General features: G+C 46.6%; 1 protein-coding gene across 1 annotated transcript in view; it reads left to right on the forward strand.

The window, feature by feature from the left end:
- The window catches only part of LOC115325839 (hydroxyacid oxidase 1), a 60,678-nt gene extending 38,315 nt beyond the window's left edge, over window positions 1-22,363 (forward strand). Inside the window, exon 8 of the mRNA XM_029986552.2 lies at window positions 22,260-22,363. Within this exon, the coding sequence (XP_029842412.2) occupies window positions 22,260-22,363 (104 nt within the window). The remainder of the gene's footprint in view (window positions 1-22,259) is intronic.
- The last annotated feature ends 4,378 nt before the right edge of the window (window positions 22,364-26,741 follow it).

Raw genomic sequence — 26,741 nt, forward strand, 5'->3', positions numbered from 1 at the left:
TCGATAGCTGCTTTCCTTGAGTTTGGTTGTGCTGGATTAGCTTCAGGTTAATTTGAGCCACTAACGCCGGCCGGTGCGTTGGCTATTCATCTTGGCGGCTTTTCGCCGAAAAAGACCACATTGAAGGAGTTGGGCTAATTTCGCAATTAGTTGATTCAGAAAACCTGCTTGCTGCATATGATTAATGAGGGAAATTATCTGCTTTCAAAAGGTGGGGGACGTGTCTCGCAAAGATAGAAGCTGTCACGTCATTAGGATCTATCGCGCCTCCAATACTTATAAACTTATAACCCCTGTCGAATCCAGCAGCAATATACGTCTACATTGCTCAGGTTGACCGGCCACAAAAAAAAAAAAATACTAATTTTATTTGTTCAGGATTCAAAGTCAAGCTCAATGCAGAGAGGTCTGAGTGAATCTCCGATGAATACTCTCCTCAGCTTGTCGGCATCGTCTCCGTTCTACCGGCTAGAACCATTTGGCTGAGTTTAAGTGGTATCTCTCTGTCTGTCAAATATACTTTTATTCAGCCGTTCACCCTAATAGTTAGTCAACTAAGTTCATATTTCAATTCGAAGAACATACTAATATTGCTTTAGTGGGACCATAGTACGTAATATAATACATAACCGCATATTCATCAAAATGACTTCTCGATTGCTTCTAAAACCTGAATTGAAATACGAGTATCAGCGGCTTAGTGAAGTGCCAGCGAGTTGACATGCTCCTTGGCTCAAGAAGCGCTTGCTTAATTTTCGTAATTTTCCTGCAGCCTGTGTTCTTGACCGAACACATGACTGCAGCTGTTTCTTGAAACGCGGACAGGCACAAAAGCTCAATTTCGCGGACAGGTAAGTCGCATGATCGAGGCATGCGAGTTAGCTAAACATTACTCTTGGTGGAACAATTTTGTAGTCATCGCCGCTTTCCTTAAATGATCAAAACTAATTAGTCTATTACCGTTTCTCCGGAGCCCATAGTTTCGGTTTTGATCGGTCTCCGCAGCGAAAGTTTGACATGAAAAGAACAAAAAACACCGGCAAAACAAAACTATGCTCGGCAAGCTTATGCGCACCGGCTAAACTTAACTGTCTCAGTTCAAATACCCATAAAATTGGACATTCAACAAAAGAATAAGTGTTAAATTGAATGCGCCACCCATTCAGGCGGCCCGGCCGAGCCGACGCGACCTGGACTCAGCCGCCATGTTTGTTTGGTGGTGGCGCCCCCTATAGGTCGCTGGAGTCGCGAATACAGTCACACAATAACCTGTCGACTCCTAGCAGTGGCATGCGCAAGGGAGAGGGCAAATACTACGTACGGCTGCCGTTCAGAGGAGCCACCAAGACTTTCAGAAGAAACCTGATGTGTAGTGAAGCGAACCATCTGTTCCGTAGGAGACTTAAGGCCCGTTCACACTTGTGCAACCGAGTACGACCAGGAGAGACGAGACCGGTTTTGAAGCCCCTTGCGACGTCTTAAGACCGGGTGCGCTGCAGCAGAGCTGGTCCTAAGACGTCGTAACAGGCTTAAAAACCGGTTTTGCCTTTCTCGGTCGTACTCGGTTGCACAAGTGTGAACGGGCCTTTAATGACGTTGCCCCAGGAGCACCAACAGCAAGGTATTTGAATGTCCTTGATCGAGAATCTAAAGCTCGGCACTAGCTCGCGGGTTTTAGCGGAATATTATTTCTTGTTTTGTTTTCTCTCATTCACCTGCAAACCAGTCGGCGCAAACTATTTCTGTGCGCGTGATTCATGGTAACCGCCAAAGCCCCAACACGTCGCCGAAGCAGACGGCCCAGCGGCAAAGCGTTCTCCGCGTTCCCGCTACACAAGCGCCGCCTGGCCGCGCTTATTTCGTGGTTGCGGTATTTTTGTCTCACCCACACTTATTTGAGTAAGGATGGTCATCATCCACAAAAATGTTCCACATGTTAAAAAACAAACACACACACACACACACACACACACACACACACACACACACACACACACACACACACATATATATATATATCTTAATCTAAATAATACATGCTAGAAATAGCATAAAAACAAACGGCCGCTTGGCAACGCTACCTAGCCGTTCGTGCATGTTGTGAAATGGAGCATTGGCACTGGACATCTCTTTGAGAGAAGCCGACCGGCATAATGTAAGATACGTTATATAGGAGGCACCGCTACGGTATCGGGAAATATCAATTAGGGAGCTTTAGGGAACCGTTTTTGCACACCCGACACGGCACCGATGGGCCCTCCGGTATACGAACTGCGCATATTAGAGTCTTCTGGGGCAGCGCATGCGCAGTACGCACCGGAGATCCCACCGTACCGTATCGGACGTGAAAGAGACGATTCCCTAAAACTCCCTAAGAGAGAGTTTTAGAGAACTGTATTTGCACACCCGACACGGCACCGATGGGCCCTCCGGTATACGAACTGCGCATATAAGAGTCTTCTGGGGCAGCGCATGCGCAGTTTGCGCCGGAGATCCCACCGTACCGTATCGGACGTGAAAGAGACGGTTCCCTAAAACTCTTTAACAGAGAGTTTTAGAGAACTGTATTTTCCCATCCGGTACGGCACGATGGGCCCTCCGGTACGTACTGCGTATATGCTACCACTGTAGACTCGCAGATACGCAGTTCAAACCGGAGGGCCCATCGTACCGTACCGGATGTGCAAATACAGTTCTCTAAAACTCTCTCTTAGGGAGTTTTAGGGAACCGTCACCATGTTCTGCGTACCGCACTACTGGAGCCTTTGAAGTATGCTTTTAAAGGACACATGCAAAGGAAAAAAACATTTTTTTTTAAACGGCTTAGATGGAAAAAGGACGCCATAAAACGATTTACAACGAAGAAAAAAAATTTGAGAGCTCTATTTACGGCGCAAAACGAATTTGTAGTTGGCGCCCGCGGGCACCGCGGAAAAGTGGTCCGTATTTATCACGTGACTGGTCCTTATTTATCACGTGGTGCTTGCGCTCTTTCGGAAGCTTCCTATGGCCTCTAAAGGTAACTTATTAATCTTTGTTTGAAGTATAACAAGAAACTAAGATGAATAAGTAACTTTTAGAGCCCAAAGGAAACTCCTGAAAAAGCGCAAGCAGACGTGATAGACCTGTGCGCCGGTTAGACGAAAGCGGCGGCGCCCCGAGGCAGACGAACTTGTGCGGCGGCGGCGACGGCGGCGTGGAGAAACGCGTTGAAGCGGCGTTCGCACAACGCTCAGCGTGCGGCGGCGACGCAGCGCGGCGGCGCGCGGGCCTACCACGTGACCAGCGGCGGCTCCCGCGAGCGCCAACTACAAATTCGTATAGCGCCGTAAATATAGCTCTAAAAATTTTTTTTCTTCGTTGTAAAATCGTTTTATGACATCCTTTTTCCATCTAAGCTGTCTAAAAAAAATTTTTTTTTCCTTTGCATGTGTCCTTTAAGCGCGCGTCCGCTGTCACGGTAGCACTTGTGCGCTCGCTGGAAAGCATGCTGCAAAGGCTCTAGTATTGCGATACGCGGAACACTCTAACGGTTTGCTAAAAGTCCCTCCCTATACTTAATCTCACACGCATCTGCAGAGTAGACAAATACACGGGCATGAGCTCGTGGCTTTTGAAAGTGACTCCTATGCACGAGGTCTCGTACAAACAAAAAACATTCTGCAGCGCTAAGCTATACGCGCCTGTGCTTTTTTTTTCTACTGCAGACATTTGTGAGACGAAGTCAAATTATCTGAATGGATCACACGCGTCGCTGTAGGTGAAATCGGATTACCAACGGCTGGTTCTACTGTCTACATCACTAAGGCAATAGGGTGCCTCAAGGAACCTGCGTGCAAGGAAGAAAAGATTTCCTTTCTTGCTGATAAGTCTGTTTCTCTGAAATAAATGCCGGAAGCGCCAGCAATTAACTTTTTTTTTGACAAAATAATGCTTACTGGAAGTTGGTTAATAGAGAAATTTCGTCTTGACGTTCTATTCCGGTACGGTCATTTTCTCAAATTTAGAAAACCTATCCGCTACGGCTAAGGTCACATTCTGACGGAGTACCAGCCTTCTGCAAATCCTAGTATACTTGTGTAAGCCCCCCCCTCCCCCCCCCCCAAAAAAAAAACAACAAAAAAACAAAAAAATACATTTATTTGTTTGGTCTAACCCGGAATAGGGTAGCAATGAAACGAAAACTTGAAAGTATAAAACAGCGAGGACGAGGACGGAAACAGGACATCTTTCAGCGAGAACGGGAACAGGACAAAGATGTCCTGTTCCCGTCCTCGTCCTTGCTGTTTTATGCTTTCAACTTTTCGTGTCTATTAACCAACACGCCCGTTTTCAATTGTAGCATTGAAACTGTGCGGCGGTCTTCGTTGCCTCGCTTCGTCTGTAAATGCGTTGAGCGTATTAGGGAGTTTTATTTGACTCTTTTTCACTTTCTAATCTCCCCCGAGTCTGCCCAAAAGTGCATACGCGGTTTGCTACGCCGTGATGACAAACGGAATTTGCAAAGAGTTTTTTTTCTACATTATTTTTTTTTTTTAATTATGTTGTGTGTATGTTTAGACAGTCGGACGTAAGTAAAACCGCTAGCCCGGGATCTTTGACGTGCACCATGGGCTCTGCAGACAGAGCCGCTTTGCACAGTTGGTCACTATTTTCCACTGCTGCTACGCGTCTGATGATCCCGAGATATTCCGCTGTATCACCGCTAAGCCTAACCGGGAAGCCTTGCTCCGTTACAATGTGCTGAGCTCCGCATGATGTTTTGTTTTTTCGAAGCACTAGAAGAATTGTTTTGGAAGCTTGAGTCTTGTGCACAAAAAATCTTTTCAAAACGCCGGTACATGGTTGCGCTTCTTCCCCAGTCACCTTCCGAAATCCAGAGGTGATGCAGCAAAAGGGTTGATAACTGGGCTAGTTGGTAGTTAGACATATTAACGGCATTAGCGCACACGTATGAGGAAGGAAACAGACTTTTTAAGACGGACAATGCAGACAGAACTCGCATGAGTCACGGGTGCCGCGAGACATCACACACGACCCAGCGGCAGCCGACCATGGATGATGTGTTCGTCTTCCCCTCTGACACGGGTGACCAGGCGCGAGCGAAGACTGATGCAAACACACCTTGCACCACGACAACGAAGGCACAGCCAAAAAAGGTTTTAGGGTTTAATCAAAGAACCAGTGTATCAAGCCTGTGCGCGCGAGGGAACACCCGACTTTGTGTTTTATATTCCTGTTTTATATTTCTGCTTCCTCTTCTTCCTTTTTCATCTTTATGGGGAGCTGGGCGATGTTCTTTCTTTTCTTCATCTTTGTAAATACAGTCGTGGGTAGCGCTCTTTTCTGTCCCTTCTCTCTTCCTCATACGTGCACACTCTAAAAAAAAAGGTGTCGATTTAACTCTTTCTGGAGTGTAACTGGCTTGTCACAGAATCCACTCTTTTAAAGAGTAACTATAACTCTTCGGAGGCAAGTGTATGTTTAACTCTTCCATACAAGTGTTCATTTAACTCTTCTATAGAGAGTCACGCCAATACCTTTGAGAAAGTCAGGGCTACTCTTTTGATTTGTAAGTGTAAGTGTTACCTTCACTCTTTTGTGTAGAGTAACTATAACTCCATGACAAGTGTTGCCTAAACTCTTTGATGAGAGTAAATTTCACTTTTTTTGTGTAGAGTGACTATAACTCTATCAGAAGTGTTGCCGAAACTCCTTGTTTACGAGTGAAGGATACTCTCCAGGAAGGGTTACCTTCATTCCTTCGTGTAGGGTAACTACAACTCTATTACAATGTAGCCTGAACTCTGTATTCAAGAGTTACGCGTACTCGCCAGGAAGAGTTACCCTCACTCCATCGTGTAGAGTAGCCACAACTTTATTAGAAGTGTTGCCTAAACTCTGTATGCAAGAGTTAAACATGTTCTCCGCGAAGAGTTGAATCCACTCGTTTGTGGAGAGTAATGACAACTCCATTAGAAGTGTTGCCTGAACTCTATATTTAAGAGTTAAGCACGCTCTCCAGGAAGGGTAGTTTTAACCTTATTGTGGAGTAAATACAACTCCATTTGAATTGTACCTTGAGTCCGTATTAAAGAGTTAACTCTGCTCTCTACCAAGAGTTAATGTCACATAGCAGCACACTTGAGCAGTTTGTATGACCCCTCCTTAGATAGTACTTAACTCTTTAATACAGAGTTTAGGCAACACTTGAATGGGACTGTAATTACTCTACAGAAATAATTGTGTACAGTAAGTACAGACCCATCTGATGTGTTCCCTAAACTCTGTATAAAAGAATTAGCACCCTCTTCAGGAAACCCTAAAATCTAAAAGCAGCTATGTACATGTTCACAAGGAGATGGGTGCAAAGGAAATGTGGAACTGCAGCTGAAAAATGACAAAATATAAAGCATGAGCCTGCACAGAGGCTATAGGTTCTCATAAAAAGTCAGCACTGAAATAAAACAGTAGAATAGATTTTAATAAACCAAAATTTTAATTTCAGCACATGGCAAAAAAGGCAAAACCAACACACAAATTTCCTCTGGCTAACAGATTTTTTTAACTTCGTGATCAAGTCTAAAGCCAAGACGGACTTTATTTGTACTTCAAACTAATGAAGTGCCCAATCACTGCGAGTGACTGGCTTGCTTTTTGACGGTAAGAAATGTCGTCGACTCCGTGCGATGCAAGAACGAGCGCTGCACCAGCCCGTCACCTCAAAGGAGTGGTCCTCCAACACCACAGTTATGGCACTTGAGTCCTCTTCGTCAATTCTCGTCACCGGATAGGCCGTGTCCCTCCTCCTGTGAAGAATGAATGCTTAAATGCAGAGTCAGCAATATTAAAAGAGAGGAAACAGCTCGCGAAGTGCTTTTAGTTAATACCAGTGCACTCATTTGCGAGACAATAGACCATTTTCGAAAATCCCAGGAGCCATTCATAGGATGCGCTCCAATAATTGGCTGGGGCTCGCTTTCTTGCCGATTGAATAAGAGTCCCAACCGAACACTAAGGCAGCACTGATTGCTAGCTCGCTCAGCCGCAAAAATCCAAAACCGTTCGTATCCCCTGCTATGAACACCTAAGAGAAAGATAAACCACATCCCTCGCTCTCTCTCTATTTGTTTCCTTTGTATGCAATAGCAGCCATAAGCGGTTGCATTCATTTATGGTATCCTCAAGTTTGCACCCCATCAGAAAAAGGGGGCAAGGAGAGGGGGCAGTTCCCCTCCCCCTTCTCCCTGACCTTTGGAACAATTATAACAGGCAATATGGGAGTGAGGGACAGAATTTAGCTTCCTTGCACATCACCCCTCCACCTTCCAAACAGTAGCAAATCAGCTGGCCTCTGCCCATAGCGGTGCAAGACATAGCTTTATTATATAGACACTAGACTGAGGGGTAGGACAAATGCAATTTCTTAACATCTGCATTTGTCCAAGTGGCATACAATATGTTAGGAACATTTTTATAGATAAATTAGTGTAAACAACGTATTGCGTTTAAGTGCTGACTGCCATATATTATAGTTTATTTCACAACTTTAGAAAGGAAGCTAACGAATGCAAGTAACATCTAAGTTTGGGGAGACCAATCATTAAATATTGTAACTACAGCTCTACAAGGGGATAATTCACCATAAAGTACCATTGAACCTTAATAAAGAAAAAGTTGTACCTACTAAAATTCACGAATTCTAAACAAAACAAAACAAGAAGAAAAAGAAATTTAAAAGTAGGCCATACCAAGAACATACAAATTAATATTGGCGAGTATTAAAATAACTGATAAATATGCTACATGTCAAAACAGAACATGCATCGCGGCGAGCTTAAGTTCTACCACAACCGACACTACTAGAAAGTCAGCGAGCTGCTCATGTGTGCCAATTCATCGTGCTGCTGCGCAATAGATGTGGGCTCTATGTTTTTTATTGCATGCGGATGAACTGGTTGCACCACTCTGAATGCAGGGGCAGCCACATGCATTGAAAGGTCGAATTTAGAGCTCTTTTTTTTTTCCATATAATAGAAAGGTTAATCTCTAAATTGCTTAGCCCTACTCTGGCAGCATCACAGCGTCTCTCAATCCTTCATCTAAACTTAAAACATGTTTATTGCAATCTCGACATTTAAGTTCACACCTATATTTCTATGTTGATCTGAAAGAAAAAAAGAAACAATTTTAAGGAATTGCGGTGTTTGCGTCGCAGAAATATGTAGTTATAAATGTACGCATATGGGGGGGGGGGGGGGGGGCCTCTATATTATTTACAAGTTATAAATCAAATCGCTGGCCTCCCCTTCAGCTCACCAGTGTCAAATGTACTTTTAAATTATCAGTCCAATACTGTTATACAAACAAAATATGACAGTTCAACGGAACATGATGCTTCAATCAATAAATCACTCACGTAAAAAAAAAAAAAAAAACTTGTCAAGTAAAGACTATTACTGGCAAATACGCTCGCATAGCGCAGTGACATAGCTGACACTCCACAACCACCCGACTAGCTGAATCTTGGCAAAGAAGGACTACTCAACGCCCCGTGCGATTCGGCTTTGGACATACTGGGAGGACTTTACTACAGCACACATCTACCTTCAAGAAGACAGCCATATTTTAACAGAAAAAAATGAACTAAATGACTTCAAACACGAAAATACCCAATCAGAACGTCTCTCACAGACTATTGGAATAAAAAGCATTTACAAATAACGCTGTACAGGACCTTTCAGGCCGATCGCTGTGGACTACACGCGGGACTCGTCGGAGACTCCCGGCTTAGAGTTAGACACGGTTCAAACGGATCGGATCATGACAAAACGTACATTACGTAGCAAGAACACATCTCTCCGATGGTCAAGAAGTAGGAGAGGATCCTCTCATTGTCACTCACGTGCAAAAGAAAGTGGTCCGTCGTGTCTTCGGTCCGTCGAAGCTGGTGGTGACATGTATGGCCACAACAAAGGAAGATCACCGGTGTGTAGGCGCTGCCGAGAGAATATCCAAGGTCTTGACATTCCGCATGTTGAAGATCGCTCTTGGCAATAAACCATCGTTCTTACCGGTTCCAGTTGGGGAAGCGTGGATAAAAGAGATGCCGAGCCGGTTCACCCGATAAAAAAAAAGATAAAAAATAAACGTCCGCTAAGCAATCAAATGAACCTAAACAACTTAAGAAACTGACACCACGGTGTCCTGATATGAGCATGTTCATCTTGCCATTCTTGAAAAGAGCTATCTCTGCCGGAAAAAAAAACTCCATAAATTGCGAAGCGCCTCTGCCCCTTTCCAGTTCGCGGATGCGCGTGTTGGACATTGAGGGGACCGTCCCCACCATCGTCCAGTCCCTACCTTATCGTTAGGCCTTGGTTCACGCGACTCCACTTTCTGTGAGTGTGTGTGTGTGCGCGCGCTTCGCGGGCTGGACTCCGTAACTCCTAAGCTGAAAGTGAAGAGGAAGCTAAGGTGTTCGGTGAGCCAATCGTACATTTGGCTTTAATCACATGATCACGCTCCCTCCCGTAACCACGCGCAGAGAGCGGAGCACGCGATAACTGGCGTGGCGGGCTCGACGGTCCTCCGACACTGTCAGCTTAGGTAACAAGGGAGCCCTCCTCCTTCAAGGAAGCGGACGCCGAGTCCCCTAGGCTCACAAGAGATTTGGAGGGATTAGTGATGGTGGGTGGGGAAAACGGGAGGGAAATTATTTTCTCAGCACCTTCTCTCGCCCTTTTCGAGGGAGAGATAGAGCACTTGCGCCAGGCCGAGGGACCTTCGTAAGCAACCCGTTTCGAGGCCATCGGCGCGCCCCTCCACTACGCTCTTCCCTCTCTCGAATTCGTCGGTTTGTCTCAGCTGGTATTTGCTATCCGGGTAACCAAAAAAACAATATAGTAGAGTTTGCTTACACATGATAACTCTAGAACAAGGGGACAAAAAGGAATTGACAGACACGAAGCACTGAACTCAGCTCAAAGCCTCGTCAAAAAAAAAAAAAAAAAAAAAAAAAGATAATGATAAATTAAATGTCTCCCAACGAAAAGAAAAGGGGTGATATAAATTGCAAGAAGATTGTCGGCCACTTGGCGTTCCCTCAGAGCACCAGTGAAGCTAACTAGCTTATGCCTCAAAATAAACAAAACAGGAGAGCATGCGCTCAAAGAGACATGCACACAAACATGAAGAATGCGCCACATCGGTAGTCTAAAATATCAACGACATGTGGGCGATCGTACGGGTGTAGTATTATAGCCCCACGTGCAGAATCTTTGTACACGGTTGAACCGCCGTTGTTTCATGTCATAACCTAATATCTTGAGGGTCTACAAATGACGGCATGATTACCTTCCACGCGCTCGCGTGCACACTAGCTGTCTCTTAATTAAAAGCAGAATGCTCCGCCGTCACAGTGAGGACCAGGCCACATGATCTGGGAATTCGCGTCATGGGCTTCTGATAAAACTAGCCCTTTGAAGGCAGGGCAAAAGGGCGGGTGTCAGTCGTGGGGCATTTGATATCGGGTGCTTTCATGCACCACCCGATCGCACATAGAGCATGAACTTTCTATAAAGCGGTCTTCTTTAGGGAACTTGGCAGTCCACTGTGATAAATGTTCGTACGACCCTTTGCTGGATAAACCACAGATTCCGGGCAAGTAGGAACAGAAAACAGAGGGGAAAAATTTCGAGGTGTTCAAAATCAGTGTAAAGGAAGATGACAGTTGCATCAGTGCGTCGTCGCTCGTTTCATCAAATAAGAAATTCAGATTCATTTGGCTTGAGGTATAATAAAGTGTGTATCAGTGGCGTAGCCAGGGAATTTTTTTCATGGGTGTTTTTCTTTGCTTAAGCTGTTTGAAAGACAGAAAGAAAAGAAGAGACCGGGAAAAGAAACTGCCCAAACACAATTTTGTTTGCTATTTTCCTGTTTCTTAGACGACAAAAGTCCAACCTTCTTTTTCACCATCTCGTTCGTCCAGTATTTAAAAAAGGAGAATTTAATGTTAAACGACGAAAGAACGCAGTCAGAAAATATTATAATTGACTTCGAGCAAAAAAGTCTAAACAGGCTCACAAAAAATTACGGTGCGTGCACTTCAATGCGGAACACTCGGGTATCCAATGACTGAAAACTTTGGAAAAGTGCCAGAGAATAGCGAAGTTTATAATACGATTAAACACAAAAACTGCAATGCGCAGAGGGGCAATGAGTGAAGTGAATAGTGAAGCGTCACTCTCATTGCTCCTGCGCGGATCACATTTTTTCAGAAAATATTGTTGTATAGTCATGTTTTAGGCTATTTACGTTCTTCGTTGTTGTTTTACGAGAAAGTGTGAGAAAAATACCAGTTTCGATCATTTTGTGGGGTCTAAACATTTAGTGGAAGCCGCCGTCGGTCGATTGGAAGAAGGGAGGCCTGGTTCACACTTACAGCTAATGCGCTGTCGCCGAAGCGGAATTGGCCGCGGCAATGCACAGGGGACGCTACGCCCGGCGGCCGAATTCTTGCAGATTCGCCCGCCGATGCGCAAGTGTGAACCAGGCCTGAGAGTACCCTTTCGGTGCTGATTTGCATATTTCGGTGAATGTTCAAAAGCGCAGCCCCTATTAGCGGCGAGATATTTTGGTGACGCCCTCGTATACGGTTTCCTCTCGTGACGTCATTACCTTACGGACAAGTTCGACGGTGTTTATAATTAGCATGGTGGAAGCTATTGCGCTCTGAAACCAACACTACCAACACCGTCAAAATTGAAGTTCTTTCATTACTCTTATTTCTGTCGATGAGAAAACCTTTGCTGACGTCATAGTCACGATTCGGCCAATCGTAGAAGGCTGACCACAGCGACGCTTTTGATCGCACATGTCGCCATCTTTCTGCCCTTGCAAAAACAAGTGTGATCGCGCAGGCACGCGCAACCAAAGCACTACCGAAGCCAGCGAGCTCGCGTTGAAGGCGGAGCGTCTGGTCTCAGCTTGGAACGGAGTAGCAAGCGCCCCTGGGACGTTGAAGCACTCAGGTGCTTCAACGTCCCAGTATTCGGAGTCTAGAAAACAAACGTTCCGATTCAGCGCTGCTAACGAGCATGGTGGCCAGGATTGGCAGCAGGCGGGTTACATCAGGATACAAAGCCTCTGGGAAATGCAAGTTGCCTGTACCGCCGAGACGCGCTACGTGGTGCGGTGCCTCCACATCTCTGTCAAAACCAGTACTTCCCCTGCGCGGATCACATTTTTTCAGAAAATATCGTTGTATAGTCATGTTTTAGGCTATTTCCGTTCTTCGTTGTCGTTTTACGAGAAAGTGGAAGAAAAAAATACCAGTTTCTATCATTTTATGGGGTCTAAACATTTAGTGGAAGCCGCCGTCGGTCGATAGAAAGAAGTGAGAGTACCCTTTCGGTGCTGATCTGCATATTTCGGTGAATGTTCAAAAGCGCAGCCCCTATTAGAGGCGAGATGTTTTGGTGGCGCCCTCCTATGGTTTCCTCTCGTGACGTCATTACCTTACGGACAACAAGTTCGACGGTGTTTATAATTAGCATGGTGGAAGCTATTGCGCTAAGCAGGCGGGTTAAGCTAAGCAGGCGGGTTACATTAGGATACAAAGCCTCTAGGCAAATGCAAGTTGCCTGTACCGCCGAGACGCGCTACGCGGTGCGGTCCCTCCACATCTGTGTCAAAACCAGTACTTCCCCAGGAAGTGCATTTAACAAAACGAATGCTCCGCACAGGCCGCCGATTTGATCGAAGTCGAGGCTTGCGACATAGAGACCGACGTCGTTGGCCACAACATCGCTCTCGCCTAAGATGCTGCCTGACGTGAATGTGCCGACTCTAGCTGTTGGAGACGGTGATGACACGCTTCAAGTTGTAGGCCAATAATCATTCTTAAAAAAAAGAAACAAAAAAAAAAAGAACGTCAAGAACGGCTTGGCTTTTGAACTCATTTTTGAAAAAGTTCCACGACTCACGTGCTGAACGCAAACATGTAAACATTACACACTTCGGCGATTAAAGAAGTCAACTAGATACGCTTTCAAACCAAGTGATTATGAGCATTACAAATATGCTTCAACAGCGCATATGCTGTCGCTTTTCTCTGTTGCTTCTTTTCTTCTTTTTTTTAACGATGGGGATGTTTGTGTGTGTGTGTTTTTTTTGCATTTTTGTGCCATATTGAAGCTAAATAAGCGCAGGCGAGTGAACCCTAAAAAAAAAAAAAACGAAGCAAAAAAAGGAAAGAAAAAAAAAAACGCTTAGCTGTTTGTTATTTTGTCGTCCGGTTTTCTCCGCATTGTAGGGTTCGTAAAGTCAAATCATTGCTATTTTGGAATTTTGTTGTGCTGCCCTGAGATTGTCGTCGAGTCCTTGACACTCAAAGGGTAGGGGAACTTTAGTTAAGCCGCCTGTGTTCCCCGAAGCGAGCCCAGCGTCTTTCGAGGTCAGGATTTCGCGGCTTTTATGACGTCGGGAGCTAAGCCATTCGCACCTGCGAGCCTGAAGAAAGGCTTCGGTTACAAACGTGGCCGAGTTTGGAGAGGGCTGTTCGAAGAGCCGGAGCCGGAGATGTGTTTTTCACGCAGTCCACGGACAGCGTCGTCTTTTTCGTTTTGCTTCGGTATGTTGTGGGCATGCACCGCCCCTCGCCGTTGTGGATTGTCGAAACGAAACACACACACAAAAAATACTGACATTGGAAAAGCGGAAGGGATAAAGGGGGACAACCATGAAACTTCGGCGGTGTTCCGACCCTTCAACACCCAACACCCCGTCCCCTGGCTACGCCGCTGGTGTGCAAATATGTTCGTGTTTTCCAAATAAAATTGAGCTGCCGGTAGCCGCTCTGAGTTTGCACTACTACTTCTTTCAGTTAGATTGTTTGTTTTTTCTGGCGCTTCTAAGTATACGTTTGTTGCAGCTGACGTCACTTCCGGCTAAACTGTAGGTCAAAACCAACATTGTCGTCTACTATCAGTGCCTTGTCACCATGTTGGAGGCAAAAAATGTTCTTCTCCTGACACGAAGTGCAGTCCATAAACCCCTAGTTAGGGTACGAAGCTTTTCTATCAAGATCATAAGTCTACATAATAATCTAAAGCGAAAGTCCCATGCGTTTGGCCGCGACGGGAGGGCGATGCATAGACGCGGACATCGGCGGCCTCGTTTGGTGGTCCCTATAAGCTCGTATCGCTGGCGACGCATATGCACAAAGGAGCAGCAAAAAACCACCTTAAATTCTGCGTTTTTTTTTAATTAGCAGAAAAAACATTTGAATTGCGCGTTGACAAAATTAAGTAAAGGTAGGCTGTATCAACTCACTTATTAAAATATCCTTGCCCATCTCCCCCCCCCCCCCCCCCAAAAAAAAAAAAAAAAAAAAGAAGCGGCTAGGGAAAAAAAAAACCTTCCCCGGAAAAAGAAAAACACAACAACAAAAATCTGCGCCGAGCAGCGTCGAAAATGCGCCGACCCCATAGCGGCGCCATCTGTTGACAGCCCGTGATATCGCGAGGAGAAACTAACTCTAGCTACAGTTACTCTAGAGTTCGAGTGATGGTTAAGGGAGAGTATCATCGAAAGAAGCGGTCGCGAAAGAGTAACTTGGATGAAGATAGGGTTAAAGGAGGGTAACTTAGGGCAGTTACTCTCCCTTGACACCTTTTTTTTTTTTAGAGTGTGTGCGCTAATGCCGTTAATATGTGATGCAGCAATTTGCTTCCGTGTCCAGCTTGCACTTCACGGACGTGCCTTTAATCTCGATCGTGTCTCGCCAGTGATGCTTTTGTGAGACGGCATGTAATGTCAGAGTTTACAACCAATAGTTGATTTGATAAAGAAATCAAAAGTTAAAATAGAGTTGAAGTTGAAACATATTTTAATAACAATTTTAGTAAATTTAAAAGGAATCTCAGAACATTCATGGTGGGCAGTGATAACCCCTTATTATCTGAATTTGTATGTAATAACTAGTTGTTTTTCTGGTATATTCTAAAAATGAATAATGTCTTGTTTAGTACTAAGCGTTAACTCTGTAAACTGTGTGCTGCTGGAAAGCCCTGCATTGGGGAAAGAGACCTTGTCAGGCTTCGAGCCTTTAGTCCCTGTCTCCATTTCGGTTGATTGCGGCAACAAATAAACATGCACTCATTCATTCATTCACAGTCTTCGTCTACGCTAGCCTCCTGTTGACGAAGGTCTTTCTTTGTGCACTTTTCGCTCATATTCGCTTGAACGTTTGGCCAGACTGTCGCAAAACGGTTATTCTTTCGGCATTTTTTTACAAGTCTTACCAAGCGCTCGGCATGCGGCGCCGAAATGTTTCCTAATCCGCTCTTCGGACATGAACGCGTCATACTGTCATCAACTAGATTGACCGCTGACGGTTGGCTTGAAGCGCCTGGTATTTCCTGACACTGCTCTCTTTACGTGCTCGCGCGTCATGCAGATGTCAACCGTTTTCGCCTACGAAGGGTTTTCAGAGATTAGCCGTTCTTGCACTTTCTTATCTCGGATTCCTAAGATGCGGTTTCGGAGCGTGAGTTCTTGGTGGTCCCCAATGCCGCTAATTCTTGCCAGGGTATGAAGGTCTGTAATACCCCATTCACACGGTCACCATGAAGGCACCTTTAACATAGGTCCCTTTGCTATCGGCTGCAAAGATAGTGTGTTCACGATCAGTGCCAGCAGCAAGAACAACTTCTTTATTTTTAAGCGCGCGCTCCTTTTGTCTCTTCGCGTGCACGCGGTGATCCTCCCGCTAGCATATGGTACATCCTCCTTTCTTTGAGGGAACAAAGATGTACACAACAACCACAAGCAGCGCGTGAAGCGGGCTGTACTCGTTCAGATTAGTTCTGCCTGTTGGAAGCCTTTTATGTAGCCCAGGCGTTGTGGTAGCCTTCTAGGTCTCTTGGACTGAGGTCCTGCTCCTGATGACGCCTGCTCAAGAGCGGGTAAGGTCGGTGGGTGAGGCGACACCTGGTTTCGAGGAGGCTCTGGTGGTGAGGGAGGCTGTGATCCATCTCTTGATGGTGGCAAGCAATCGCCGTTGTCGTCCTCTGAGTCGCTGTCGTTGATGGAGATGAAGAAACCTTCCGGTGTCTTTCGAAGATGCTGTCGGTTACGGCGGAGGATCCGGCCGTCCTCGGTAAGCACTGTGTATGACCTTGGGGCCACCAAGCCTTGCACTTGTGCTTCACGCTCCCATCGCCCGTTGTTAAGGATTCGCACGATGTCTCCCTGCTGAAGAGGAGCTAGCTGTCTTCCTTTCGTCTCGTTCTGGACGTGCTTTTTGACCGGAGATGCGGGAGACGCGGTGAAGTCGGGAAGTAGGGTTCGTAGTTCTCGACCCATCAGTAGTTCTGCGGGTGAGCGGCCATCTTCAAGGGGAGCTGCCCGGTAGTTGAGGAGGCCCAACCAAAAGTCTTCTTTGGCACTCTCCGTTTTTCGTAGTATACGCTTTACAACTTGTACACCTTTTTCAGCCAGACCGTTGGACCTTGGAAATATTGGACTTGAAACAGTATGCCGAAAATCATAGCGCGCAGCAAAATCCTTAAATTCTTTCGAGGAAAATTGTGGGCCCCCATCCGTGCAAACTTCAAGAGGTAAACCATTGCGGGCAAATATTTGAGCTAACTTGTCAATGACCACCCTTGCTGTGGTTTCTCGAAGGTGTTCCACTTCTGGAAAATTTGAATAGGCGTCGTATACAGCCAAGTAGTGTTTACCGGAGTGTTGGAAGAGATCCGCAGCTACCCTGGACCAGGGATGGTTGGGAACGGTGCGGATCGAGAGAGGCTCGTCTGGCTGTCTGTAGGCAAACTTCTGTGCAAGTTTCACATCTGTCGATGAAAGCGGTAATATCGGCGGTCATTGCTGGCCAATACATCAATCTTCGGGCCTTGGACAGGCATTTACCCAACCCCAGATGGCCTTGATGTAGTCGTTTCAGCATCTCTCTTCGCATAGCTGTCGGAATGACTGCTTTCTTTCCTTTTAGCAGTACTCCGCTAACCACCGAAAGTTCTGGTGTAAACCGCTTCAGCTCACCTTCCACAGGTTTCAATGATTGGAGGCAGGTGATGACTCGCTGGAGAGCGAGATCGCTGACTGTCGCCTCCTGTAGGCGAGCTAGTGTGCCTTGGCCCACTACTTCAGAGAGGACGCCCACCGCATGCACTTCTACATCCGTCGTGGCCTCTCCCTGAGATAGATCTGATGGAATCCTCGATAAAGTGTCGGCAACCACCAACTTATTACCTGGGACAAACTGCAACTCGAAATCATACTTCAGTAGTTGTAAAAATAGTCGTTGGAGACGAGGAGGCATGTCTCCTATTTCTTTTTTTGAAATGGCCAACAGCGGATGATGGTCTGTTTCGATGGCGATATGTTTTCCCAGTACGTAGTCGTTAAACTTTTCGCAACCGAAGGCTATGCCCAAGGCCTCTTTTTCAATCTGAGCATACCGGCGTTCAGTATCGGTGAGCACCCGAGACGCGTAGCCTACCGCACGCCAGTCCATTCCATGCTGCTGAAGCAACGCAGCCCCTAGAGCAAATGCGGACGCATCAGTTGACAACTTGCTGGGCAACTCGGGATCATAGATTGCTAGAACTGGGGTTTGCGTCAGCATTTTTTTTAGGTGCTCCCACTGACGTTCATGTACGCTGGTCCATTCAAAAATGGTGTCGTTCCTAACTAGACTGCGTAGGGCCTCCGTTTGAGCCGACAGGTGTGGTAAATATTTCCCGAAGTAGTTCACTGCACCAAGGAGGCGTTGAACTTCCTTTTTTGTCGTTGGAGTAGGGTGCCGTACAACGCAGCTTATCAAGTCCGGGTGCGGTTCAATTCCGTTGGAACTGATTCAGTCGCCAAGAAAGTTTATTTCTTTTTGGCCAAAGGTGCATTTGTCCGCATTCAGCGTCAGTCCCTCAGCTTGTGCTGTTGCCAACGCCTGGCGAAGCCTTTTGTCATGTTCTTCTCGTGTGGCGCCCCACACCAGTACATCATCTATGTACACACGCACACCAGGGAGATCGTCGAGTATCTGGCTCATTGTGCTTTGGAATACTTCCGGAGCTGAAGCGATTCCGAAGGGTAGCCTTAGATATCTGTAACGACCAAACGGACTGCTGAACGTGCAAATCTCCGAGGTCTGTTCATCAAGCGGAATCTGATGAAATCCACTGTTGGCGTCAAGGCGACTGAAATACTTGGCACGCGCTAGCTCGCTCTCGATTTCCTCGAGCCGTGGGAGCTGAAAATGTTCTCTTTTCAGTGCCCGATTCACGTTTCGAGGGTCCATGCAGATTCTTAATTTGCCATTTTTTTTTTCCGTACGATGACTAAGGGACTCACCCAGTCGGAGGCTTTCTTAACCTTTGCAATAATGCCTGCGGCCTCCATGCGTTCCAGTTCTTTCTTGAGGGGTTCCCTAAGTGCGTGCGGCACTCGTCTGGCGGGCTGGACCACTGGTACGGCGTCATATCGGAGTACCATCTTGTACTCCCGTCGTGTCTTGCCAATACCGGAGAACAGCCCCGGGAATTCCGACTCTATGCTGGGGTTGGAGGCCTTGTTCTCGACTGAACTTACTCGGTTCACGAGGCCCAGTTGCTCGCATGCACGAAGACCTAGGATAGCTTGGTTCCTTTTCACCACAAAGAAATCGAGCTGCACTGGTCGCTTGTCGAGCTGCACCAACCAATCAATCAATCAATCAGTTTATTTTTTTCTTTCAAGGGGTACACACTCCTCGAAATGGTACCTTGGTGCACAGACGAACCTTTCCGCTGTGTTGAATTTCGCCGCCCCCGTAGTGGCGAAGAATGCTTCTGGTTGGACGGGGTTTCTGCTTCGTCCTGAGCTTCTCAAACAACGCTCTGGGCAATGAGTTTGCCTGCGCTCCCGTGTCGACCTTGATTTTCACCACGGTTCCCTCGATGCGTGTGGTGACAATCCAGTCGCGATTGGAGGAAGAGCGCTCGTTCCCGGTTGCCAAAATTTCAAGAACGTCGGAGTCACCATCGCTTTCGTCCCCTTCGGCCACGTCGTGTACCACTGCCCTTTTACTCCTGCAGCAGACTGCGAAGTGATTCCGTTTGGTGCACTTGGCACATGTCTTTCCATACGCTGGGCACTTCCTCGGCGGATGAGATAAGTTACAATAAGTGCATCTTCTCTGCTCACGCTGTTTGGCTTGTCCTTGTTGAACGGGGTCAATTTTCACAGTTTCGCCATCCCACGCTTTGTTCTGTGCTTCGACACGCTCCTCAGCCTTGCAGCACTCTACTGCTACTTCCAGGGTTAGGTGTTTTTTTTTCGAAGCAGCTTTTCTCGCAACATCGTGCTCGAAATCCCGTAAACAATCTGATCTCGGAGGAAAGATTCTTTCAAACCTGCAAAGTTGCACGTCCTTGCTTTCAGTTGCAGGTCTCTAAAAAATTGTTCAAACGGTTCTCCTTGAGCTTGCCGACGCGTGCGAAACACGTAGCGCTCGTACGTTTCGTTACATTTGGGCAGGCAGTATATCTTCAAAAGTCTTGACTAGTACGTCATAGTCGGCTTGCTCCTCTGATGTCAAATTCAGTGTGTTAAACACGTCTATAGCTTCCTGGCCCGCGATATGTAGAAATATGGCGGCCTTCTGTTGCTTACTGCGAGGCTTCGTGGGTTCCGCTGCTAGGAGGTAAAGCTCAATGCGCTGCTTGAACCTTAGCCACGACTCCGCCGCGTTGTCGCCAAGTTGCAGCGGTTCCGGAGGTCGAAGATCTGTCATGATGCCGTGAGCTTTTACCTTTGGACTTCTGACACCATGTAAAGATAGTGCGTTCACGATCAGTGCCAGCAGCAAGAACAACTTCTTTATTTTTAAGCGCGCGCTCCTTTTGTCTCTTCGCGTGCACGCAGTGATCCTCCCGTGCTCTTGGGTCGCGAGCACACCCCACGCGCGGAAGATCGTCAATTGATTGGCCGCAGAGAATAAAGGTCCCTCAGCTAAAGGTCGTGTGAATTGCGTATTAATTACACGTTAAATCCTTCCACCTTCTTTCTGGCCTCTTGTTCCGGAGCGATACTTGTGGTACACTAGGTTTGTAAAAACCTTTGAACTTTTTTTGAAGTACTTCAGCGTCCTGCCGCTCCTCGTCTTCTTCGAAGTGGAACGTGCTATACATGTTCCTTGCCTCCTCTCCAATTGTGATTAAGAAGATTGCCGCTTAATTGTACCTCTTTTGGTTGGTGGTTCAAGAATGTAGCCGTGGAAAAAAGTTTGAACGCACTTTGCCAGACGTCTCCTGAGGGGTCCAGGAGTTTGGGGGCCGGTAATAGCGCCGGCGGCACTTGAGCGATGACTTGCTGGGGTATGGAAACTGCGGGTGTATCTCAAAACGTCCCATTCGCATTTGAACCTTGCACATTTCGACCCATTCTCATTTGGTCCTTCTCGTTTGAACCTTCTCATAAGATCCGAATCGTGTTTTTCGCAACTGGACCCATTCTCATTTCGCCCGTTCGTGCTACGACCGAATGGCACTAGTTCGGCATGGTTCTAACGTCGTTATGCCTTCGCGGCTTTGTTGATGAGCCTTGCCTTGCTTGGGCACCCAACATACCATCAGACATATGTTATGTGTAGAGGTACGCACTGAGAATCGTAAATTGACGCCTGCTTCCCTTCCTCTAAGCAAACGAGAGAAAAAAAGCGATGAACATTTAATTTGGAAACTTTGTCTGAACAGAAATAGCTTACTTAATAGCAGTGGTTCTCAACCATTGATGTTTCGCGGACGCCTTACAGAAAGGCGGAGATGATGCAGGACCCCGTTTTGGGTGAGGGGCATAGAGAGGTATAGGTTATCATGATAATGATTTAATAAATGGATATAACTAATTGCTAGTGTACAGTAGACTTATCTCATTGACATACACACGAGAGTATACTCTCCCGAAAATTAAAACGTTTCTTCTCAACGTAAAAAAAGACAACTAATATTGCCGTGCCTGACTGATGAGACAGGGTTTCGCGGACCCCTCGGATGTCTTCGCAGACCCCCTTTTGAGAACCACTGCATTATAGAAGTGGTGGCAGTGTCCCAAGTCGAGAGGCCTCAAAACAACGTGACATTTCGGAATATGATCGGGCTGCGATAAATAGTGGGTCTGTTTTATTGTCAGCTAGTAGCTTTTCACGGCGACCTCGACGCACTGCTAAAATCCTTAGCAGAGTATGCCTGTAGTGTGACACACACACACAACTTATATCAATATATTAATATTACCCCCCCCCCCCCCCCCCAAGAAAAAAAAAACGATTTTGGTGTAGAAAGAGTCAAGTGGCGACGGGTCAACGCGAGATATTTTTGAGAATGCCTGTTTTGAAAAGGGCGAAACGAGAACGGGCCCAAATGAGGAGAGCTGGAATGCGAAAGACGAAACGGGAAAGGACCAAATGCGACAGGTCCAGAAGAGAAGATCTTTTTGAGAATGGTTGTTTTGAGAAGGGCCAAGTGAGAAGGGCGAAACGAGAACGGGCTCAAATGATAACCACCCGGAAACTGCGGCCCACTTTGCGTCAGGGTTCACGGGTGGTTGTCGTGGCAAGCAGCCCCGCCGACAGAGTACAGCCTGTCGCGGCCATTTCTGACACCATGTACGACTCTCGCGTGCCAAGAGGTGAACAACAAGTTTGTTTGAGGAATTTGAGGAGCCAGTGTTATCAACCGCACAAGGACGATGCGCACAGTGGCGAGGCACTTTTGGTGCTGCTGGATTGGCTCCATTGGATTCTAGCGTCTGATGCGACGAGGCTGAGAGAGAAAAGGAGTATTGGTGACTTTCACCACCTGTTCTTAAACCCACTTTCGCGGCTTCATCTTTAGACCATCGGACGCTGTGAATACCTGAGTCGCTCGAGAATGCTGCCAAGCGAACAACCTGCCGCAACAGCTTTCTGTTCTAATCGCCAGGTGCCGCCGGCTTCGATGAAGTCGCCAATAGATTAAGGAAATACAGAAGGTACCGGATATAAACAATTATGAAGAAGACAAACTCACACACACACGCACAGGAACACAAAGATGCGCGCACACACACGCACAAAAACAAAAAGAAGTGTCTACTAAAAATATCCATTGACGACGCTGCAGTATAAATTAGCGAGAGGGGACAATTGACCAAGATATAATAAAAAAAAACGTATGTAAACGGTATAACTATGTTTTGTGCATTCCAACACGCAGGGTGCTCTTCTCTTGACCAGCTGCGGCCTGACATGGTTGTGCACGAGAGTCACTTTTCGAAGCCATCACGACTTCTGCCCGCAACTTCAAACGGGAGTGCCTAAGCTCTTCAAGATTTACTGAAGGGGCCATGAAACGGAACCTGCCCGTCGAACACCGGTTGACCTTTCTCTTTCCTGTGCGAGTGCCGAGCACCAAAATCGAAAACCCCTTTACAGTTGCCTTTTAAATAGAATCTCCTGTGTTTTATCAGCGGCACTCCACTCGAAAACTGTCGCGAAGAAACGCCACGTGAATTTTCCCGCGAAGTTTGCCGGAAAAATAATCGTCACGTGACGTCAATTTTCGCTAAATTTAGCGGGAAAAGTGACGTCACGCGACCACGTCATTTGACCAAATCAGGTGACGTCCTTATCTCACGTGATGTCAATTTCTGCAAGGTGGTAGTTTGCACATAACGCAATCTGTGCTCCCCGGTCTTGGTCAGCACGATCAAGCTGATGTAGTTTTTTCTTTTGAAAACGCTTTTTATGAATGTTCATACTCTTGTCGACAGCGAAACTTTTGAGAATGATGTGTCACGCATAATTCAGCGGTGTAAAGAGAATAGCTTGCCACTGAACCCTCTGAGCACAAATGTCTTGTCCGTGTGCAGACGTCGAAATGTATTACATATCGATTATGTATTAAACGAAACGTCAATCAAACGCATCTCTGTTGTACGAGATCTTGGCGTGAGCATAATTAATTGACGTTTACTCCGCATGTGTCTTCTATTGTTGCCAGTGCGACAAAGATGTTGGGACTAATATATCGAACCACGAAGCAATTTAAAAACCCTCCCTGCATTGTTCGTTTATTTTGCTCCCTTGCTAGGTCAAGGCTTGAATTCATTGTGTATCTTGGAATTCTTTGTCTGAAACGCAATCAACAAAAATTGAAAGTGTGCGCAAACGCTCACCGCCGCTATCTTCAGCGCCTTTTATTTTGATTGCAGATTTCTTCTAGGTAAGTTCTCGCTGAGGCCATTGCTTGAGAGTACAAAACGCGACGATTTCTTTGCACAAGATAGTAAATGTATAGATAATGATTCGCTTCTATTGAACGTTAATATCCATGTCCCTTTCCGTTTGACTAGGAGTCACTCTACTTGTTATATCAATACTAATGCAGATCTCCACCTTTGCCACGCATGCAATCCCTCTTCAAATGCTTTGACAATCCAGGTATTGAAATATTCAGTGACTTTTCTGTTTACAGCACAGCAAGCATTGCAAAGGATCGCTGCTTATCTATGATGTGTGTTTTATTTCTTTTGCATTAATTTGGCTTTTACTCGTTCTCTGTGCACCAAAGTGAAGATCTCACGTTGTTTTTTGTGCACACGAAAATAAAGATTATTCTTCCTCTTTTTCTTCTGCGTGTTAGCAGTATTACTATTATTTTTTATTATTAGAATAGCCTCGCCATGCCAATTTGAAACGCAGTTTGGGCTCGGCACATGCGCATGGGCGACGACGCAATGTTTAGCTTAGGCAAATATTTTGGGTACGCTGTTCTAAAATTTTATAGTTATATTACTAAAGATAGCCCTATTAAAACTAACCATTAAAGGGGCCCTGTAATCCTGTTTAAGCGCCTACCTTTTTTCCGGTTTCCACGTCTCTTGGGGTTCGGGCAAGCCAGCGGGCACGAAGAGAGTAACGGAATTTCACTGGGCGTCCTATTTTAACCGGACGACGTTTGGGGGGGGGGGGGGGGGGGGGGGATAATTCAAAACGAAGCCTTAAAATAATACAATTTTATACGAGCCAGCATTGTGCAGAAAGGCAAGTGATTTCCTAATAGCCTAGCAACCATCGGAATCTGTTCTTGAGCATGCCTATTTGCTGTTCTACAACATCAGCTTAAGCAATTATTTTTGTTAAGCTTGACCTCGGGACAGCACAGCATCCACTGGGGTTGCGAGGAATCGTTTTGCGACCGTGGCTTCAAGGGTTAGTCACTGTTACCTGCACACAACGGTAAGACGGTATCCGACATAAATGTTTTATGGCCTTTTCACTTGTCCAAAAGAACATCAAGGCAATATTGAGGCTTTATATTCTAATGCAGCCTCTGGCTTTGAGCAAGTACCATGTCGGTTTTCATAACATCGCAAAACGACTGCAATTAAAAAGCTGTATTTTCAACAAACAAAAAAAGAGGAGAAAATGGGGAGGGATTTTACTTGACTTACGGAATGCCAAAAACGATGTCTTGCAGAGTGAAGAGGTCTTAAATGAAGTGATAATAGGAATTTAATACTAAAATCAGCTAAGCAAAGTGATGTATCAAGTGTAAAGTGAAAACGTGCACAACGTGTTGCAGCTGAACAATTTCCCGACTTTGAGGCCCTAGACCTTTCGATAAATGATGCACAAGCAATCGCGAGAGGAACCTTGAATGCGTGCGACGATCTCGCACGACACTCATATCGTTGAATGAGGCGCCCGATTTCTAATGAGAGCCTTCGTGCAAGCGCATTGAGAAAATGCTCTATTCAGACTGTATTAGCGTAAAGCGTATTTATACGCAAAAGAGTATTTACCAAGCTCACCGCAGAATTCGCATCGCTCAACTTCTTGGTTGTCGTCTTTCCGTCTCCCGTTTGCGCGAAGCCTACCTACCTTGATCCACGGGCGATCGATTATCGCCTCTGTAACATGCAACAGAACGCGACACACAGCGCACCGATGCGCCGCCAGCAACGTAGAAGCTGAGAGCACCTGCTGCTCGGCTGTCAGCACATGGGGTCCCTCGCGACGCCGCCAAAGGCGTATACGCAACTGCCAGAGACAGTGAGTGTCGTGGAGGACTCCCGGACCTCGTACCTGATGAGTTTTGGACCCAACATATAAAAAAACGTTGCGATGGTCTGTGGCTACGTTTACATGGATGCGACAGCAGCGCATCGGATCCAGTTAGCGAATCGGATCCACTTCAACCACAACGTTTACATGGATTCAGATCAACCAGTAGCGGCACCTCGTGTCGAAGGATCACAACGCAAACCTCGTGACCTTCAGGTTGTTTCCGAAGTGTCCGGTTTGCCTAGCAGCATGCAAAGATAAGCTCCCGTAATCCCTCGCTCGAGCACTCGATCCGATCCGCTAGCGTATACATGGAGAGTCTCGATCCGGATTGACCATCTCAAACCACCCCGTCCCAGCGGATCGGATCGGATCCGATCCGATCCGATCCGAGTTGTTTACATGGGCTACGTTTACATGGATGCGACAGCAGCGCATCGGATCCAGTTAGCGAATCGGATCCGCTTCAACCACTAAGTTTACATGGATTCGGATCGGCCAGCAGCGGCACCTCGTGTCGAAGGACCACAACGCAAACCTCGTGACCTTCAGATTGTTTTCGAGGTGACCGGTTTGCCTAGCGGCAGGCGATGCAAAGCTCCCGTAATCCCTCGCTCGAGCACTCGATTCAATCCGCTAGCGTATACATGAAGAGTCTCGAATCGGATTGACCATCTCAAACCACCCCGTCCCAGCGGATCGGATCGGATCCGATCCGATCCGATCCGAGTTGTTTACATGGACCGATTCGATTCGTTAACTGGATCCGAAGCGCTGCAGCCGCATCCATGTAAACGTAGCCAATGACCGATTCGATTCGTTAACTGGATCCGATGCGCTGCAGTCGCATCCACGTAAACGTAGCCTGTGAACGCTTGCTTTGGCTCGCCCCGTCCTCGAGCATGAACGTCGGCATCTTCACTAACTTCGGCAGCTCCGGCTACCTGACGACTTCAAAGCTATCTCAATCGCCAAACTGAACCGTGAGAATATTCTGACGTCACTGCAAACCTTATTATTCAACCATCCGTCAGTATACCTCGAACTTCATCGAACTTCCTTCATGGACAAAAACTCCATCGGAAGGTCTCATCACGTGACCGAAGAGGGCATCCGCTCAGCGATAAATTAAGTCAACTTCATTCCTGAGTTTGCTGTCTAGCATAGGTACGCAGTTTTGTTCCACAAAAACTCTGATAAACGCCGAGTTTTCGTCAGACCCCGAAAATGGACACCGAATATCTGGAGAAAATAAAACCCGAAATCACGAAACCTTCCTCATTACCAATGGTTTGGCTGCACGCAAGCACACCAATAGACGTTGCAATTGAGTTGAATTAATTCAAACTGCACCTATCGCCAGGAAAGCAACCGTTCAGTGGCCTTGAGACGAGATTAGGAAATGCCGAGCGCCATTCACAAGCGTGAAAGGCAGCTTAACTGTGCGCACAACTGGACTGTCTTGCGTCAGGTTCCTCGACGGCACCATGAGTATCCAGCTGGATTTCATCAGCGCGACGTGACGGCAGTTTCTCATCCCGTACGGACGCCAGCGACGGCCAATGTGGTAACCATGGCAACCGGCTCTCTCTCTCACGACGGGGCGACAGATACCAATCAATAACAAGGC

The sequence above is a fragment of the Ixodes scapularis genome, unplaced genomic scaffold (genome assembly GCF_016920785.2).
Source record: "Ixodes scapularis isolate PalLabHiFi unplaced genomic scaffold, ASM1692078v2 PGA_scaffold10__122_contigs__length_95168666, whole genome shotgun sequence".
Classification (NCBI taxonomy): Eukaryota; Metazoa; Arthropoda; class Arachnida; order Ixodida; family Ixodidae; genus Ixodes; species Ixodes scapularis.